This window comes from Panthera tigris, chromosome F2, assembly GCF_018350195.1.
Source record: "Panthera tigris isolate Pti1 chromosome F2, P.tigris_Pti1_mat1.1, whole genome shotgun sequence".
Classification (NCBI taxonomy): domain Eukaryota; kingdom Metazoa; phylum Chordata; class Mammalia; order Carnivora; family Felidae; genus Panthera; species Panthera tigris.
Window position 1 is genome coordinate 77,859,691 of NC_056676.1, and position 16,621 is coordinate 77,876,311.

A 16,621-nucleotide genomic window follows, 5' to 3' on the forward strand; every position below is an offset into this window, starting at 1 on the left:
TTCCAGAGGCAAATGGCCAGTGGGCAAAATTCTGAAGGCCGAGTACAAGTAAAGGGGCAAAGGGCAGGGGAGACAGAGGGCGATATATGCAAATGTCCTACATTCTAGCACCCCCACATTAGAGGGAGTGCTAATCCACACGCTACACAAACACATGGTGAGGAACAGAATCATATAGGACGTTCAGATAAAACATTAGGGAATGATTCTAAGAGGTGAGATTACTCCTGCCCAGAGGCCCTGTGGAAGTGGGAAGAGGAAATCTGATGATCCAGCAGGACGTGACCAAGAAAACACAGAGAGGGATACGCACGCAGGGGCGCGCCACAGAGAGAGCAAGGGGAACAGGAAGTGGTCCGGCCCAAACCAGGACACGTGTCAAGGGATAACTTGGTTAAGCTTTATTTCAAAGACCTTGAAGATACAACTTAGGAATTCACTGGGAATGCATGCTTTCTGCCCCATATCAGAACCTCTCTCTGACTCTGGCTCTGAGACTGAGCCCTTCTCTCTGAAATCCAATCCCTCCCTGGTCAGTTTCTCTTAGTTCCTCCTCCAGCATCTCCATGAGCTTCTTTTCATCTGCCCACCCCTGGATGTTCAACCAGCCCCAGAAACCACGTGTAAACTTGTCTTCGCCACTGGCTTGAGCCCCTGGGTGTTTGCTTGTGATTGCACAAATTAACTGTAGCTCAGATCTTCCCTGGAGCCAGCATGGACTTCCCTGCACTGGGGTGTTTGTGCACATTGTCATACCGAATTATTTTTAAGCAGTGGAGTCTCTTCTCCTCCCTCCAACTCAGTCTTACATGGAAGTCAAATCCATAAGACGTGGAAGCATGGTTTTATTAACGTCATTTAGTTCATATATTGTAAATGTATCACATTTGCTAAAGAAAATCAACGAAACCAAGAAGCCATTCTGATTGACAGGCAAGCTTGAAGTCAACAGCTAAGGAGGCACAGACAAGCTCTGCTTTTCCCCCTGATTGCACGAAACACAGTGTATTTAACACTTACAGTAACTACTGTTTATAAGCGTCAGTGTGATAAATGCCTGATTGTTCTCATCCCACCCCCCAACATTGGTTTTGGTTCTGTTTTTCATTTTAACTCCCAAGATCACTGTTGGCCTTGATATTTCAAGAGCCCTGAAACTGATGGGAAAACAAAGGTTTGTCATCAATTTCTGTTGGAAAGTTCTGTCTCTAATTATATCTAACAAATGCTCACACTATTCCTCATGAATATTAAAGTCAAATACGAAGCGAGGGGAGCTCAGAGTACGTGCGGACATTGTGTGTGACACAATATCATCATGACCTGGGATGCCGTCTGTTGTCACATGGTCACACCGTAGTGCCAATCTGTGCTGAGCAGCTGCAGCAGCCGGGCCCCTCACGTGTGGGAGCCACAGCGGGAGTGGGGGGAGGGGGGGGTGGGCTGCTGGCACCAGGTCATGTGATCAGACTTGTACACCTGCCGCATCTCTCCCACAGTGATGCACAGCTGAACAGAAAGTCCAGCTTGGGTTGATGATGGGGATGAGGAGGATGACAGAGGCTGACATCCTACTCCTTGGGGACCCGCATTACCTAACTGAATCTTCAACATGACTTCGCAAGGAAGGTTCTGCCCTAGCTATTGATTCTGCGCGGAGAAACTGAGGCACCGGGCACTTGTTTCACTATTTCAAAGAGGTGGAGCTAGGATGCAAACCCAGGCAGGCTGCAGAAGGTGAGCTCTTAAGTAGGTCCTCAGTGTGTCAACATTCACTGAGATAATAATACAAATATTTCATTCACTGCACCTTTCATACGAGTTTAAATATTTAAACAGCACAACTGGGATGACACATGCAGTCCCTGTTAAGCCCTTCCACGGAATACGGGCTGCACAGCCCCTGCCGGTCTGGTTTGTCACTCCACTGACGGTGTTCGTGCGAATGGCTGACAAACACTGGGGGCACACAAGGAACAGGGGCAGCGAGGAGGCTGAGCCCAGGAAAGGATGATGCGAGGCTGAGCCATAGCCAGGTCAGGAGGCATGGAGGGGTCCAAGAGAGCTGAGGAGGAGAACGTCCCAACTGGTGGGACTTGGAAATTGACTCAGTGTGGAGAGAGGGCGGGGAAGGGATTCAGGGTGAAGTGCGGGTGGCTCTTGTGGGACCAGCTGGGTGGCAGGGCCATTCATCAACGTCACTTATTCTCCCCTTCAGCGGATGCTTATCACAGGTCCTGTTCTCAGCACTGCAGGTGGAGCAGGGGACACGCAGGACCTGCCAGACTCTGGAGCCAGACTCACCGGGCTGGAGTCCTGGCTCCACAACTTAGTGTCTGGGGGACCTTGAGGAAGCCCATGGGCATCCAGAGGCCCAAATTTCCCCTTCTGCAAAAAGGGACCTACCACCTATAGAAGGTGTAATGACTTAAGTGCCTTCCCATACACAAAACACTTAAAATATTCTATTTCCTAGCACATAGTAAGCACTCAGTCATGATTCACTGAAAGCATAATTATTAAATTTTAGAGGTGATGCGGGCAATAGATGAGGATATAATAACACCTGTTGGAGTTGTCTGAAGAAAACCAGAGCACAGTAAGGAACCGAGTGACAATGGGAAATCTATTTTTAAAAAAGTAAGGCAAGGAGCCCCTCTGAGGAGGTGACATTGAACAGACACCTGAATAACTGAGGCAGAACGTGGAGGCTCCAGGTGGAGGGATCCACAAGTCCAGGAGATCTGAGTTGGGAATAAGCTTGGTGCATCCAAGGAAAAGTAAGAGGGAGGGGGTAGGGGGGCAGTAGATGAGTGTGAAGGGGAGGGTGGGTGGAGAGGCAGTAGATGAGTGTGAGGGGCAGGGGAGTAGCAGGGGCAGTAGATGAGGGTGAGGGGCAAGGGGGTGGGGGGGCAGTGGATGAGTGTGAAGGGGAAGGGGGTAGGGGGGCAGTGGATGAGTGTGAGGGGGAAGGGGGTAGAGGGGCAGTAGATGAGTGTGAGGGGCAAGGGGGTAGGGGGGAAGTAGATGAGTGTGAAGGGGAAGGGGGTAGGGGGGCAGTAGATGAGTGTGAGGGGGAAGGGGGTAGGGGGGCAGTAGATGAGTGTGAGGGGCAAGGGGGTAGGGGGGAAGTAGATGAGTGTGAAGGGGAAGGGGGTGGGGGGGCAGTCGATGAGTGTGAAGGGGGAAGGGGGTAGGGGGGCAGTGGATGAGTGTGAGGGGGAAGGGGGTAGGGGGGCAGTAGATGAGTGTGAGGGGCAAGGGGGTAGGGGGGCAGTGGATGAGTGTGAGGGGCAAGGGGGTAGGGGGGCAGTGGATGAGTGTGAGGGGGAAGGGGGTAGGGGGGAAGTAGATGAGTGTGAAGGGGAAGGGGGTAGGGGGGCAGTGGATGAGTGTGAGGGGGAAGGGGGTAGAGGGGCAGTAGATGAGTGTGAGGGGCAAGGGGGTAGGGGGGAAGTAGATGAGTGTGAAGGGGAAGGGGGTAGGGGGGCAGTGGATGAGTGTGAGGGGCAAGGGGGTAGGGGGGAAGTAGATGAGTGTGAAGGGGAAGGGGGTAGGGGGGCAGTGGATGAGTGTGAGGGGGAAGGGGGTAGAGGGGCAGTAGATGAGTGTGAGGGGCAAGGGGGTAGGGGGGCAGTGGATGAGTGTGAGGGGCAAGGGGGTAGGGGGGCAGTGTATGAGTGTGAGGGGCAAGGGGGTAGGGGGGCAGTGGATGAGTGTGAGGGGCAAGGGGGTAGGGGGGCAGTGTATGAGTGTGAGGGGCAAGGGGGTAGGGGGGAAGTAGATGAGTGTGAAGGGGAAGGGGGTAGGGGGGCAGTGGATGAGTGTGAGGGGGAAGGGGGTAGAGGGGCAGTAGATGAGTGTGAGGGGCAAGGGGGTAGGGGGGAAGTAGATGAGTGTGAAGGGGAAGGGGGTAGGGGGGCAGTGGATGAGTGTGAGGGGCAAGGGGGTAGGGGGGAAGTAGATGAGTGTGAAGGGGAAGGGGGTAGGGGGGCAGTCGATGAGTGTGAAGGGGAAGGGGGTGGGGGGGCAGTCGATGAGTGTGAAGGGGAAGGGGGTGGGGGGGCAGTCGATGAGTGTGAAGGGGGAAGGGGGTAGGGGGGCAGTGGATGAGTGTGAGGGGGAAGGGGGTAGGGGGGCAGTGGATGAGTGTGAGGGGGAAGGGGGTAGGGGGGCAGTGGATGAGTGTGAGGGGCAAGGGGGTAGGGGGGCAGTGGATGAGTGTGAGGGGCAAGGGGGTAGGGGGGCAGTGGATGAGTGTGAGGGGGAAGGGGGTAGGGGGGAAGTAGATGAGTGTGAAGGGGAAGGGGGTAGGGGGGCAGTGGATGAGTGTGAGGGGCAGGGGAGTAGCAGGGGCAGTAGATGAGGGTGAGGGGCAAGGGGGTAGGGGGGCAGTGTATGAGTGTGAGGGGCAAGGGGGTAGGGGGGCAGTAGATGAGTGTGAGGGGCAAGGGGGTAGGGGGGCAGTGGATGAGTGTGAGGGGCAAGGGGGTAGGGGGGCAGTGGATGAGTGTGAGGGGCAAGGGGGTAGGGGGGCAGTGGACGAGTGTGAGGGGGATGTCCAGGATCCGATCACACGGGGCCAACCAGCACCTGCCAAGGAGTTCACGTTTTGCTCCAAGGTAAACAAAAGGCAATGCAATGTTGTGGCTAAGAGCCAGACTGCCTGGCATGGGATCCTGACCCCAGCTCTTCCTAGATGTGTCCTCCAGTATCCTCATCTCTAAAATGGGGATGATAATAGTACCTACTCTCCAGAGTTGCCGTGAGGAATATTTGCAAAGAGTGGGAACGGCACCCGGGGCAGATTAAATGTTACATAAGCATTGGTGGCCCCGGCTGTTCACCACCATCACCACCACCCTCATCACCACTATCATCTGTGGATTCTGAGCTGGGAAGCAACATAAGCTGAATTATCTGCAAGTACAAAGTAGCACTCTGGCTTCTGCGAGCAGGTTATAAAGGTCGGCCGACTCGAGAGCGCCAGCAGATCAGTGCGTGGCACACAGACGGAAGAAGCAGACTTCTTCGGCTGACGTTTCTGTGCGCGTAGATTTCAACATTTCCCCAAGAATATGTATGTGCCGGGTCAAGCTAAGCAGTCTTTAAAACCTACTGCCTACCTAAAGCGAATATGCTATTTTAAAAAAGGGTGGGGGGGAGAAAGTAATATAGAAAAATAAAACAAAACTCTCGGACTCTTCCTTCAAGAGCATTCTGAGTAAACGCCAGACTTCAGAGATAATACATTCCTCACAGCCTCCCCTGGAGATAGTCCCAATGAGCTAACAAGACAAAATGAGAAATGCCTTTTCTGCAACTGTCCAAATACAACACAGATATGGAAAAAAGTAACAGGGGCATTTTCTGTTAATTTTCCTGCCTGAGAAAATTTTTAACATAAATCCGTCCTCTTATCTCTGGCTGTCATTGGAAAGAAGGGACATTGGACGGATGGACTGAAAGCCAATTTGTGGGAAAGCCTGACCCGGTAACCCCACTCTCCAGGACAACCCTGCTCTGGTTTAAAATGTATTTTGTTCAAATTGTTGGCCTCTATGGGCGAATTTTGTTCTGTACCATTGTCCCAAGTAATATTTTCCTAATTTTTTTACTGGTCACACACAAATAGGGCAATGAATCAAAGGCACTCTATAAAACCAAGAGGGCTTTTGAGTCTCGCTATTTTAGGAAATAAAAATGGCTAGCAGTACAATATAACTACTCAGACACTGAGCTGAGAGCTTTATGTCTACTAATGGATTTTATGTAACCTTTTACCCAACTTCAGTTATTTACATAAAACTTGGATGATTTTTACTATATCTCCTGACTATCTCTACTGGCATTGCTTAATATTTGTTTGCAATAATTTGTTCTGCTTCAAAATTCAATTTGAAGGGGAATTGGCATCATTCTCTTATAAAAACTAAACCAGTGTTGCTTTCCATACGTAGGAGATATTGGTGGAAAGTATGAAAGATTCAAAGTATAATAAGCATGACTCAGGAGTCTGTTTACAGTGGGGAGTAGGGGGCCCCAGGGGGGTGGAACCCAGACATGTTCACACCGTGTGGAAAATGGACTTCGGATTTTGGACAACCACAGCCTAGCTCCATCCGGGAAAACATCCTCACACTTTGCACTGAAACAGAGACGATGCAACACTGGTAACTAAATAGCCAATCAGGGATCAGACGCCCCGTCTAAATGCTGTCAGCACCTATGAGAATTCTTTCAAATGCCTTATGGAAGTCCTTTTGCCTTTGTAACCCTATCTCTTGCCTCCAGCTTGGAGCACGCCCCATTTCGGGGTCTCTGTGTCTCCCGGATTGCAGTCCCTGAGACCCCAAATAAAGGCATACATTGATTTTGCAGTGTGACTTCGCTTGTTGGGGAAAACAGATGAGTGTTATTAAAGTCTAGCCAGATACTCTTGACAGATAGTGGAGGTGATCCCGTCCCTGTTCTCCTTGCTAAAAAAAAAAAAAAAAAAAAAAAAGGAGATTAGCAAAGGTTAATTATATAAATTTATTATCCTAAAATACATTTCTTTCTTGAATTAAACACAAGCCTTGAAAGAAGGTTGAAAATGAAGACAGTTTTCCATTGGGATGGCTATTCTGGAGCAGTATTTCATAGGTCCCTAAATCCATCTTCATTATTCCCAGCCACTGCAGAACAAAGGCTGCTAGCAGCTACCATCAAATCACAGGCTCTTTCCCGCAGACAAACCTAGAATTGTACCCCCTTCACAGGCTGCTCTTCTCAGCGTCTCTGTTTCTCAGGTGCATCCAGATAAATAAATCCCAGCAAATGAGATGTAGGAGCATCACCCGCCTGCCACTGCTCCCCACCCACCCCCCCCCCAAAAAGAAGGCACTGTTCCCCCTCACTCTACTTTACTCTCCGTCCAGCCTGTGGCTCCATCCAGGCCATGGCCAAAGCTTCAAAAGTCAGCCTGGACCCAAAGGGGGTCTCGAAAGTGGAAGCTGTACTTCAGGACAAAGAAGCAGAAAGACGGCTGGGACTTGGGGTCTGAAGGCCACAGGGACACCATACCAATGTGGTCTGCTCACATCTGGAGTTTAATGTGGGTGAAAAATCATCTTTTGTCTGGCTTAAGCCCCTATATGTCATGTCTGCATCACTCACAATCCCATATAATTATTAACCAATATTGGTGTTAACATCACACCGTGGGAAATGCCGATTTAAGCCCTCAAGCATGCTGTGAGATACAAATTATGATCCTTATGGTACAGATAAAAGGCCTGAAATTCAGGAAGATCAAGTGACTTTCCCAAAGGCACAGAGCCTGTAAGAGACTAAGCCACGTTGACAGTCCAGCTTTCTCTGCCTTCAAAGCCTCTGGAACCCGGACTATTCTGTCCCTGGCCCAATGCCCAATTTGTCCCATTGCCTCTGATGAAACTTAGTTCTTAAAATAAATGTAGAAATATAAAAATCACTTTTTTATTATTGAAACGGCCACTGACTCAACTTGTCCAGCAATTCTGGACTGGGTCGCAATATGTAGGACACTGGCCATCAGCAGGCACTGCTCTGTCCCTTGGCCACCACAGTCAGAATGCCTGCAGTTATAGGCTGCCCGGGGGCCTAAATGGTTGAGCTGAAAACAAAATGATGAGATTCAAGATAAACATAACCCTGCAAGGTCAAATTAGTAAATGCTTCATTAAATCTCCTCGAAATAATATACTGGTCACATGTAGTCTTTACAAATATTACACTGCGTTTGCAAAGATCTTATAGGTAGATAGCCTCACTTGCCACATTTTCCAAGCATGCAGAAAAATCACAACTGTTCACGAATAAAGAGTCATTTGGAGTTAATTAATTAAAAAAACTTTTTTTAGTGTTTTATTTATTTTTGAGACAGAGAAACAGAGACAGAATATGAGCAGGGTTGGGAAGGAGAGACAGGGAGACAGAATCCGCGAAGCAGGCTCCAGGCTATGAGCTGTCAGCACAGAGCCCGACGCAGGGCTCGAACCCATGAACCAGAAGATCACGACCTGAGCTGAAGTCAGACGCTTAACCGACTGAGCCACTCAGGCGCCCCTGGAGCTAATTAATTTTAAAAATTTTACAGGGGGCGCCTGGGTGGCTCAGTCGGTTAAGGGTCCGACTTCAGCTCAGGTCACGATCTCACACTCCGTGAAAGCCCCGCATCGGGCTCTGGGCCAATGGCTCAGAGCCTGGAGCCTGCTTCCGATTCTATGTCTCCCTCTCTCTGCCCCTCCCCCGTTCATGCTCTGTCTCTCTCTGTCTCAAAAATAAATAAACGTTAAAAAAAAAAAAATTAAAAAAAAATTTTACAGGAAAAAAAAAATGTGCATTGGATGTGGGAAATTGCTACATTTTAATACAGCTCCTAGAAAGTGGAGTGGGTCATCAAAAGTAGGAGTGCCTGGGGCTGGATGGAGGTCCTGAATGATGAGTTCTAGGGACTCAGTGTGGTGGGGAGGCAGGGGGGCGGGGGGAGGATCTCCATCAGCAGGAATTTTGCCCTTGAGAATGTTCCTCCTCCCTCTCCCCATCCCTGATCCCCACACGCAGTGGGGGTGCAGACTCCCTCATTTTAAATGTGGAAAATCCTGGACAAAACAGACCTTATCACTCCTCGCGGTTGAGAGAGAGCCCCTGGCCTAGCCAGGGCACATACCCAGCAGCACTGGACACACAGAGACAGGCTTTCTGCCCTTTATAGCAGTCACTATTTTGTGCGCTCAACCACCTCCTCTAGCTCGGAAACAAATAGTTCTTTTTGTGGTGACACTCTTTCCATCGGCACCAGATGAAAATGGGTCTGTGAGCAGGTCAAGAATGAGGACCCTCTGCCCCGTCTACTCTCAGGGACCCGTCCTTTATGTTACGGCGATAAGACTCGAGAATTTCTTCACGTAACTAAGCCACTGAGCCGAGAAGAGGCAACCATCCAGTTATCTGCCATTAGTACCAACTTACTAGCGACAATTACATAATTTCCAGGTTCTCAGCAGCAAGTTCATTGTGCGTCCCCACATAAGTTTCCTCTTCAGTATTTTCTCTGCTTACCCTCTCATCTCACTTCTAGAACTGACTTAGGAGGGGTGGGAGTGCGGATCTAGACATTGTTCGGGGACCCTACAGGGAGGGGATCCTCTGACACCCCTGCACGTGGAGGCCTGAGGGGGCCCCTCCCCTGGCAGACATCTCTCCCCGATACCCCCAATTCCATGCATCTATTTCATTCTTAGACTTTCAGAGCCCATTTGGCCAAATCAGAAAGAGGCTGTCTTGACTCTTTGTTGTTTTTTTTTAAAATAATCGTTTTTTTGAACAACATTTTAATGAATATTAATTGAAAGCCCCAGAAACAGCATGCTTTCTCATTGAGATGCTTCCTCCCTGGGTCGCTGAGCCCTCAAGAGCTCACTATGTTTGTTTAATTGCATGAAATTCTGCCTCTTTTCTTCTTTCTTTCTTTCTTTCTTTCTCCCTCCCTCCCTCCCTCCCTCCCTCCCTCCCTCCCTCCCTTCCTTCCTTCCTTTCCTTCTTTCACTTGAGAGAGAACAGAGAGAGAGCATGAGTGGAGGATAGTGGCAGAGGGAGAAAGAGAGGGGGAGAGAGAGAATCTCAAGCAGGCTCCACACTCAGCATGGAGCCTAACTTGGGGCTCAATCCCACGCCCCTGGCATCATGACCTGAGCCAAAATCAAGAGTTGGACGCTCAACCGACTGAATCACCCGGGCGCCCCTCTTTGGTCCAAGTTGTGTTCCCTGGTCTTCCATTCACCGCTGGACAAACATACAGGGAACGCCAACTATGTTCCAGGCGCTCGGCAGGCTCCCAAAGCAAGAACTGAATATGGCAACATGGCTCCGGGGCTTTAAGTCTCATCTTCCACATGGAGGGTTTACTTATATCCCTAAGTATCAAAACAAACAAACACACAAACCCTCAAAAAGCGACCTCATTTTAATAAGACTAGGAGGACTCTGAGCAAGGTAGGCTACCTTAGGATGTCCTTTTCATTGCCAGGGTCTCTCAGGAAACCCCTGCTAGGAACCTCCAGTAATGGAAAGTTCACCAGGAAGTCAACATCCACAGGGGCATCCAGGACTTCAGAGAGCCCTGGAAACAGCTCGGGCCACACAGGAGGCACTCAAGAAACATTTACAGAATAAACAAAACCCACCAGGGTTACCGGTTCAGCCCATGTAAATTTCACGCATGTCTGCGGATTCTGGCTCCTTCGATAAAACTAAAAATAGCCAAAGTTTATTGAGGGCCTAGGATGTCAATCTGCCTTCTAAGTGCTTTCATAATATTAACATTTTCAATTCTCAGGATGCCATGAAGAAGGGAGGAGGACGATGAGGCCCGGGGAGGGTAGGAGCAAGTCCCGGGTCACCCAGCAGGAGCGGGACCCAGCCGGCTGCACTCCACAGACAGACCCCGCTCTCTCCCCCACCCACAAGGCAGGCCACTCTGAAGCGTGTGTCACATCGTCTCTGCCAGATGCAGCAGGGGTCCTTGGCCTACCCTCACCTTTCTCTCAGGTGCCCGTGCCTCAATCACGCTCGCCAGGTGCCAGCTGCCCCCACAGAGGTGCAGGCTGGTGGTGCCGTTGCCTGGGAGCAACCTTGCCAGTGTGGGGGGAATAGCAGGCCAGGGTGTCCACTCTAGGTGTGCCCAAGCCAAGTAGGCTGAGGCCAGGTGTGCCCACGCCAGCTGGGCTGAGGCTGGGAGGACCTGCTGGGGGGCTCTCCTTGGTCTCTGGACAGAGATTTGCCCTGACGCCCCCAGGCCAGAAGTCAGGACACCTGGAGGTCAGGTGTGCCTGGCAGAGTCAGACCCAGGGAAACAGCACTCAGGCCCTCCCAGGGATGCTGCCCGAGCCCTGAGCACCCGGCCTTCCTCCTCCTGGGCCCTCGTCACTCTCCTTGCCTTTGTCACTAGGCCTCTTGGGCCCCCACCACCGTGTCTGAGCTCTGAGACAGCAGGGTCTGCCATCAAGCTCTGCTTCAATAATTTTTTTAAGTTTATTTATTTATTTTGAGAGAGAAAGAGAGAGAACACAAGCAGTGACAGAGGGAAAGAGAGGATCCCGGATAGGCTTTGCGCTCACAGCGCAGAGCCCAACGCAGGGCTCCAACTCACGAACCGTGAGATCGTGACCTAGGCGGAAACCAAGAGTCAGACGCCTACTGACTGAGTCCCCCAGGCACCCCTGCTTCAACTGCACCTCACACACAGCCGACTTCAGAAACTGGGGTTTGATGCGGAGAATCTCCACAGAAGCTACACTAACGTGGGGTGGCTTTGGAGACTGTTCCTGCCAAACGTGGCGGGCGCTGAAGCAAGGAGGCCATGACCGTGTGTGTGTGCGTATGGGGCTCCCAACGTACCCACACACGTTACCTTACCTGATCCCCAAAACAGGCCTACTGTTTCTACCACTGTTGTCCCATTTACAGAGGGAGCTAAACAGAGGCTCCGGGCACAGGGTCACGAGGAACCCGGGTGAACTCGGGTCTGGCTAACTTCACACTCTACTTCCTATAACACAACTAACTGCTATACAGCTTCTAGTGGTGTCTGGAGGCGGATGATAAAGCAGCGGGCCCAGAGATGAGGGCTTGTGTGCTGGTGACCTCTTATGGATGTGCTCCAGTGGGAGAAGCCTGGGGAACCCAGGGCAGGGGAAGGGGGGAGGCACACACAGTGCATTTCAGGGAACCAGCCTGATCCCGCAGGGGACTCTGGAACATGAGTTACATCTCAGCCTGCCCCATCCTGAGACAAGAGGCTGGGCTTCCCCATCCCTGTACTAACAATCACAGGTGCGAGGCAGGGGTCGGGGGTGGTAACGGGGGACGATGGGACTCAAAGCCTCAGGCAAGTTCAAATCTTGAACAAAGTCCTTGTTCCCAGCAGCCTGGGGTGATCCTCCAAAGCCAGCTCCCAGGTGCCCGTGAGTGAGCGCACGCTGCGCGGTGCGGGAGAAGCGCGGAAATGGGGAGGGTGCATGCTGTGAGCACGTAGCTGTGAGGTGCTCCGACGGGGAACTGGCCACTTTCCCGGGGCGGGACGTCGCCCTCAGAGAACCGGCCTCGGCTCTTTCTGCCCATCTCGTGGATCCGAAGGGGCGGGAGGGAGGGAGGGACGGGCATGCAAAGTGGAAGGAACATCAAGGGCAGAGGCAGAGACGCAAGAAGGATGGCACAGCAGACTGGAGAGAGCTTCCCGGGAGGGACTTGCAGGTCCAGCAGGCTTAAGGGTGCCACGGCGAGCTCAAAGGGCGGGCGAGGGACGAGTGGCTCGGCCCCGGTGGCAGCCGGGTCCCGGGGCCAGCCGGCAAAGCAGACTCCTGGCCTGCCCACAGGGTCGGCAATGAGGGACCCGGGCTTCAGTGTTTCTGAGCTGACTGCTGCCCAGAAACTGAGCAGGTGGGAGAAATTCCATTAACGTCTCGGTTTATCCAGAGACACCCTTCCTGACGGCCCCAGGTGGGTACTCACAGCCCAGGAATTCGAGTGCTTTACCTGCTTAGTGTTCGCCATGAAAACAGGCATATTTGATATTTAGGTGCACTTTAATGGACCCTGAAAAGAAATGAGATGGATTCCCTTAAAGAATAAATGTCACCCCACCCCCTACACGATGAAACTCTTAACTGCTTCCACTTAATGGAAATGGAAATCACCTCTCAAAACATTACTAAAACTAATCATGGTAATTTTTACACGTTTCCACAATTTACCGAGCTATTTTTCTCTGGCCTTCATGAGCCATGAGTAGCAGATGCCTGTTTGTGCCTAATCACCCCACACAGCCTCAAAGATCTGAAGTTCCCGGACCCACAGACTGACCTCAGCGGCCATCGCCCCAAGGGGAAAATTTGTTAACACCTCTGGGAAGGAAGAGACTGCAAAATCTATTCAATAGCACCGCTCTGGTGAAAGGAAAGGGTCACAATTCAGTATACTTAACATTTATTCACAGGTACGAACCTGCCACTTACCCACAGCCCTGACCCCAGGAGAAGAGAGGAAACCATTCTATGAGACCCAAAAAAGGTAAGCAAGGCTTTGAATCGAGCCAAACCGCATTAAAAAAAATTTTTTTTAAGTGTATTCATTTTTGAGAGAGAGAGACAGAGCATGAGTGGGGGAGGGAGAGAGAGGGAGACACAGAATCCAAAGCAGGCTCCAGGCTCCGAGCTGTCAGCACAGAGCCCGACACGGGGCCTGAACTCACGAGCAGCGAGATCACGGCCTGAGCCAAAGTCGGACACTTAACCGACTGAGCCACCCAGGCGCCCCAAAACCGCATTTTAAAATGTCTCACTTCTGGCTTCTCTCCCTGTTACACCTCAAGCCTCACATGTTAAGTGGTCAAAATTCACCTCTGTCTCTCTCTCAGGTCGCAGTGCTCTGGCTTGTAGGGGGCTTCTGAAAAGTTCCGGAACAGCGGAGAGACTTCCTGGCCTCAGTAAATCATCACACGACCACCCATAATTGATACTTCTCTGTTTTCAGTAATGACCGAGATGCCGTGGACCTCAGACTCACCATGGCCAAACACCGCCCCCCACCCCCACTGTACCCACATCCACAGAGAAGTGGCCCCCTCTGTGCCCTGCCCTCAGTTCCAGGGGCAGACCTGCCATCCATCACAGGTGATGGCACGTGCGTCTGTTCTGTAATGCTGGGATCTTTCTAGAATGCCCAGGGGGACAGTTGCTCCTGGCTGGTGGGAGCTCAGAGCCCCTCGCAGTGCAGTCCAAGAGAAGAAACCATCGGTTTCCCAGAGAAACCTTCCCCAAGTCACCTGTTAAGCACATATTGAAAGAAGGAAACAGGACAGTGCACAGGCAATGGCTGCATTTCACGCGGGGAATTATTATTTTTTCTTATTCACAGACTCTAACCATAAACGTCGAGCTTGGAAAACTCAATGAGAAACTGTTTCACATCCAGAGAAGCAGTATCTAAATCATCTGCATAACCGAAACCGTTTCCGCAGACTGTGGCTGCCAGAGAACGGGTATGTTTAAAAAGAGAACAAAAATGTAAAATTCTGCCCCTTAATCTACGAGACAACCTCTTGCGTTTGAACAGCCTGGGTTTATAAGTCTTCTGAGTGCGCGCATCTCCTGGGGCCAACCTGATGAAAAGAAGTCGGGGGCTCGGTCGGGCACGACGTGGCCCCCAGCCCCGCCTACAGTACTTTCTCTCCTCCCCTTGGCCCCCCCGCCACCCCACAAGTGTCCTGTGCACGCCCTTGCACCGCTCAGGCCCCAGTCATTTTGCTACATGCGCCCAGATCATCCTTCTCCACCCTTGTCTGCGGGGCCAGCTTCCGTTCCAATTCAAGACCTCACCTGGGACCCCATCTCAAGGTCCATCTCTGCTGGACTCGGGGGACACTTCTCTGCCTCCCTCAGGGGACTCTGAGCTCCCCCACAGCAGCAAGGCAGACGCCCATCCCCAGCAACGTGTCCCAGGGACCAGCATGGGCCACAGTGCTGCTCAGAAAGGACCACTGTCCGCACAGAAGGGACACTTACTCCAGCTAACAGGTGCCGTGAGCTCGCTGTGCACTCCAGGCACCACTCTCAGACATTTCTTTGCAAAATTCATTCGATTCTCAACACAAACCCAAGAGGTAGGTACCTCTTACCAGCCCCACTTTATAGGTGAGGAACCCAAAATTCAAACTGGCTAAACAACTTTTCTAAACCCACACAGCTGGCAGGTGTCGGACGTAGGATTTGAACCTGCAAAACTCAGAGCCTATGGCTCTCACCACTACTCAGCTCTGCTTCTTTGGACATGGCATGCTTTTTCCATTTCTGTTTTAGAGATAAATGGAACAGAAAAGCCAAATTAAATTATTTGTCTCCGCAAGACCACTCCACTAATGTAAAAATAAAGACATCATTAGGTCCCATGTGTTTTGACTCCTTCTGATTCTTTTTTCAGTATATCTTACTTCATTGTCTAAACATACATTTTTCTTTCTTTTTGCTTCCTTAGAACTACGTGCAGGTGATGGAAATTAGGTCTGGATGATTGTATGCAAACAGCACTGTTAAAACTTCCTTCATTGTTGTACCTGCAGAGGGCGCCCTACCTGGGGTGGAGTATACTCCTCCTCCCCTTGAAGGTGGGCTGGTCTTGCACTTTGGGGAAGGGACCCTTTGGCAGTTACTAGCCCAGCCCTTTAGAGACCTAGAATCTTCTCTCTCTCTCTCTCTCTCTCTCTCTCTCTCTCTCTCTCTGAACTGAGCTACCATATAAGAAGATAGACCACTCAGCTGGAGACGGGACCTCAGCTGTTGCCTTGGGCAGTCGAGCATCCCAACCAAGGGATCAGACATGTGAATGAAGACGTCAACCATCCAACCTCTCTGCAGAAAGCTCAGCTCAGGGCAGCACATGTGTGTACGTTGCACCCTGCCATGCCCTGGCAGGTAGTGAGAAATGACGGTTTACTGGTGGAGAATAAGCACCCCACTCCCATCCCGCTGCTCACCTGTCTGCCCGACGACGGAGGCGCTCAGTCTGTGGGGGATCCTTGAGGACACCTTCAAGGTCACTCGGATCTGGTAATACCTATGGAAGGAACAGAGGACAGGCTGATGAAGATCAGACCTCTTACTGTTGGCTTCTTCCAAAAGTAACTAGACTTAGTCCTAAATGCCACAGAGAACCGTGGAAGTTTCTAGGCAGCATGTATGATCATTTGGCACCAAAGAGGGATTCATTCTGTCACCACAGTGGGAGAGGGATGGGACGGGGCCAAGATGGAAACAGGAAGTTGAGTTGACAGGAGATCGTACGAGACACATGCAAGGTTGGTGGCAGAAGGGACAGGGAAAGGAATAGGTGGGTTGGTCATAGGGCACAGGTACATTAAGGGGCATGGTTTTTCTTTAGTCAGAAAAGTCCATTCTAAGGGAAGATGGAAGCTTTAATGCATGGGGCAGAATCCATACACAAACTGAGTTGCTATCCTGTTGCAACACAGACAAATACTTCCTTTAGAAACACAACAGCTGAGCTGTCGATCCTGGCGCTATGGCCAAACGCTGTTCCCAGTGCATTTCTGTGCCCTTATTTTTAACACGTCCCTCCCATTTCCAAATCCCATCATTTCAGGACACCGTGCGGGTTCCCACGCCATCAGCAAAGCCTCTGCTCTGTCCCCTGCCTCCACAGGTGCAGAAGCATCTTTTGCAATTCTGTGCCTTGCAATTAACGGCCCTTTTGCTCGCAAGCTCTTAGGAACATTTCTGGCGTCATAATTGTTCTCCCCTTCCACCAATTTCAAGCTCATTGTGAAACAGAATGTGCATAAAACCAAGTGAAACAGAGGTAAAATGGACCATGAACACATCCATCTCTGATGGCTCACTGAGCTTGTGGCCGGGGGCGACGCTGCGTGAATATCCCCCCAGGAGGTTCTGTTGACGGTCTTGTGTTCGTTTTGTGTGTGTGTGGAGAGCGGAGCAGATGCGGAACACAGAGCACTGGGACCAGAGTCACAGCTGGAGTTTGGGTGACCTCGCTTGTGAGCTGTGTGACTTAGAAGATACCACAC

General features: G+C 51.1%; 1 protein-coding gene across 5 annotated transcripts in view; it reads right to left on the reverse strand.

The window, feature by feature from the left end:
- Positions 1-16,621, reverse strand: part of FAM135B (family with sequence similarity 135 member B) — a 280,699-nt gene that overhangs the window by 121,255 nt on the left and 142,823 nt on the right. For all 5 annotated transcript variants that reach the window (XM_042973072.1, XM_042973070.1, XM_042973071.1 and 2 more), the window contains one exon: positions 15,554-15,633. In XM_042973072.1, coding sequence (XP_042829006.1) covers positions 15,554-15,633 — 80 coding nt within the window. The remainder of the gene's footprint in view (positions 1-15,553; positions 15,634-16,621) is intronic.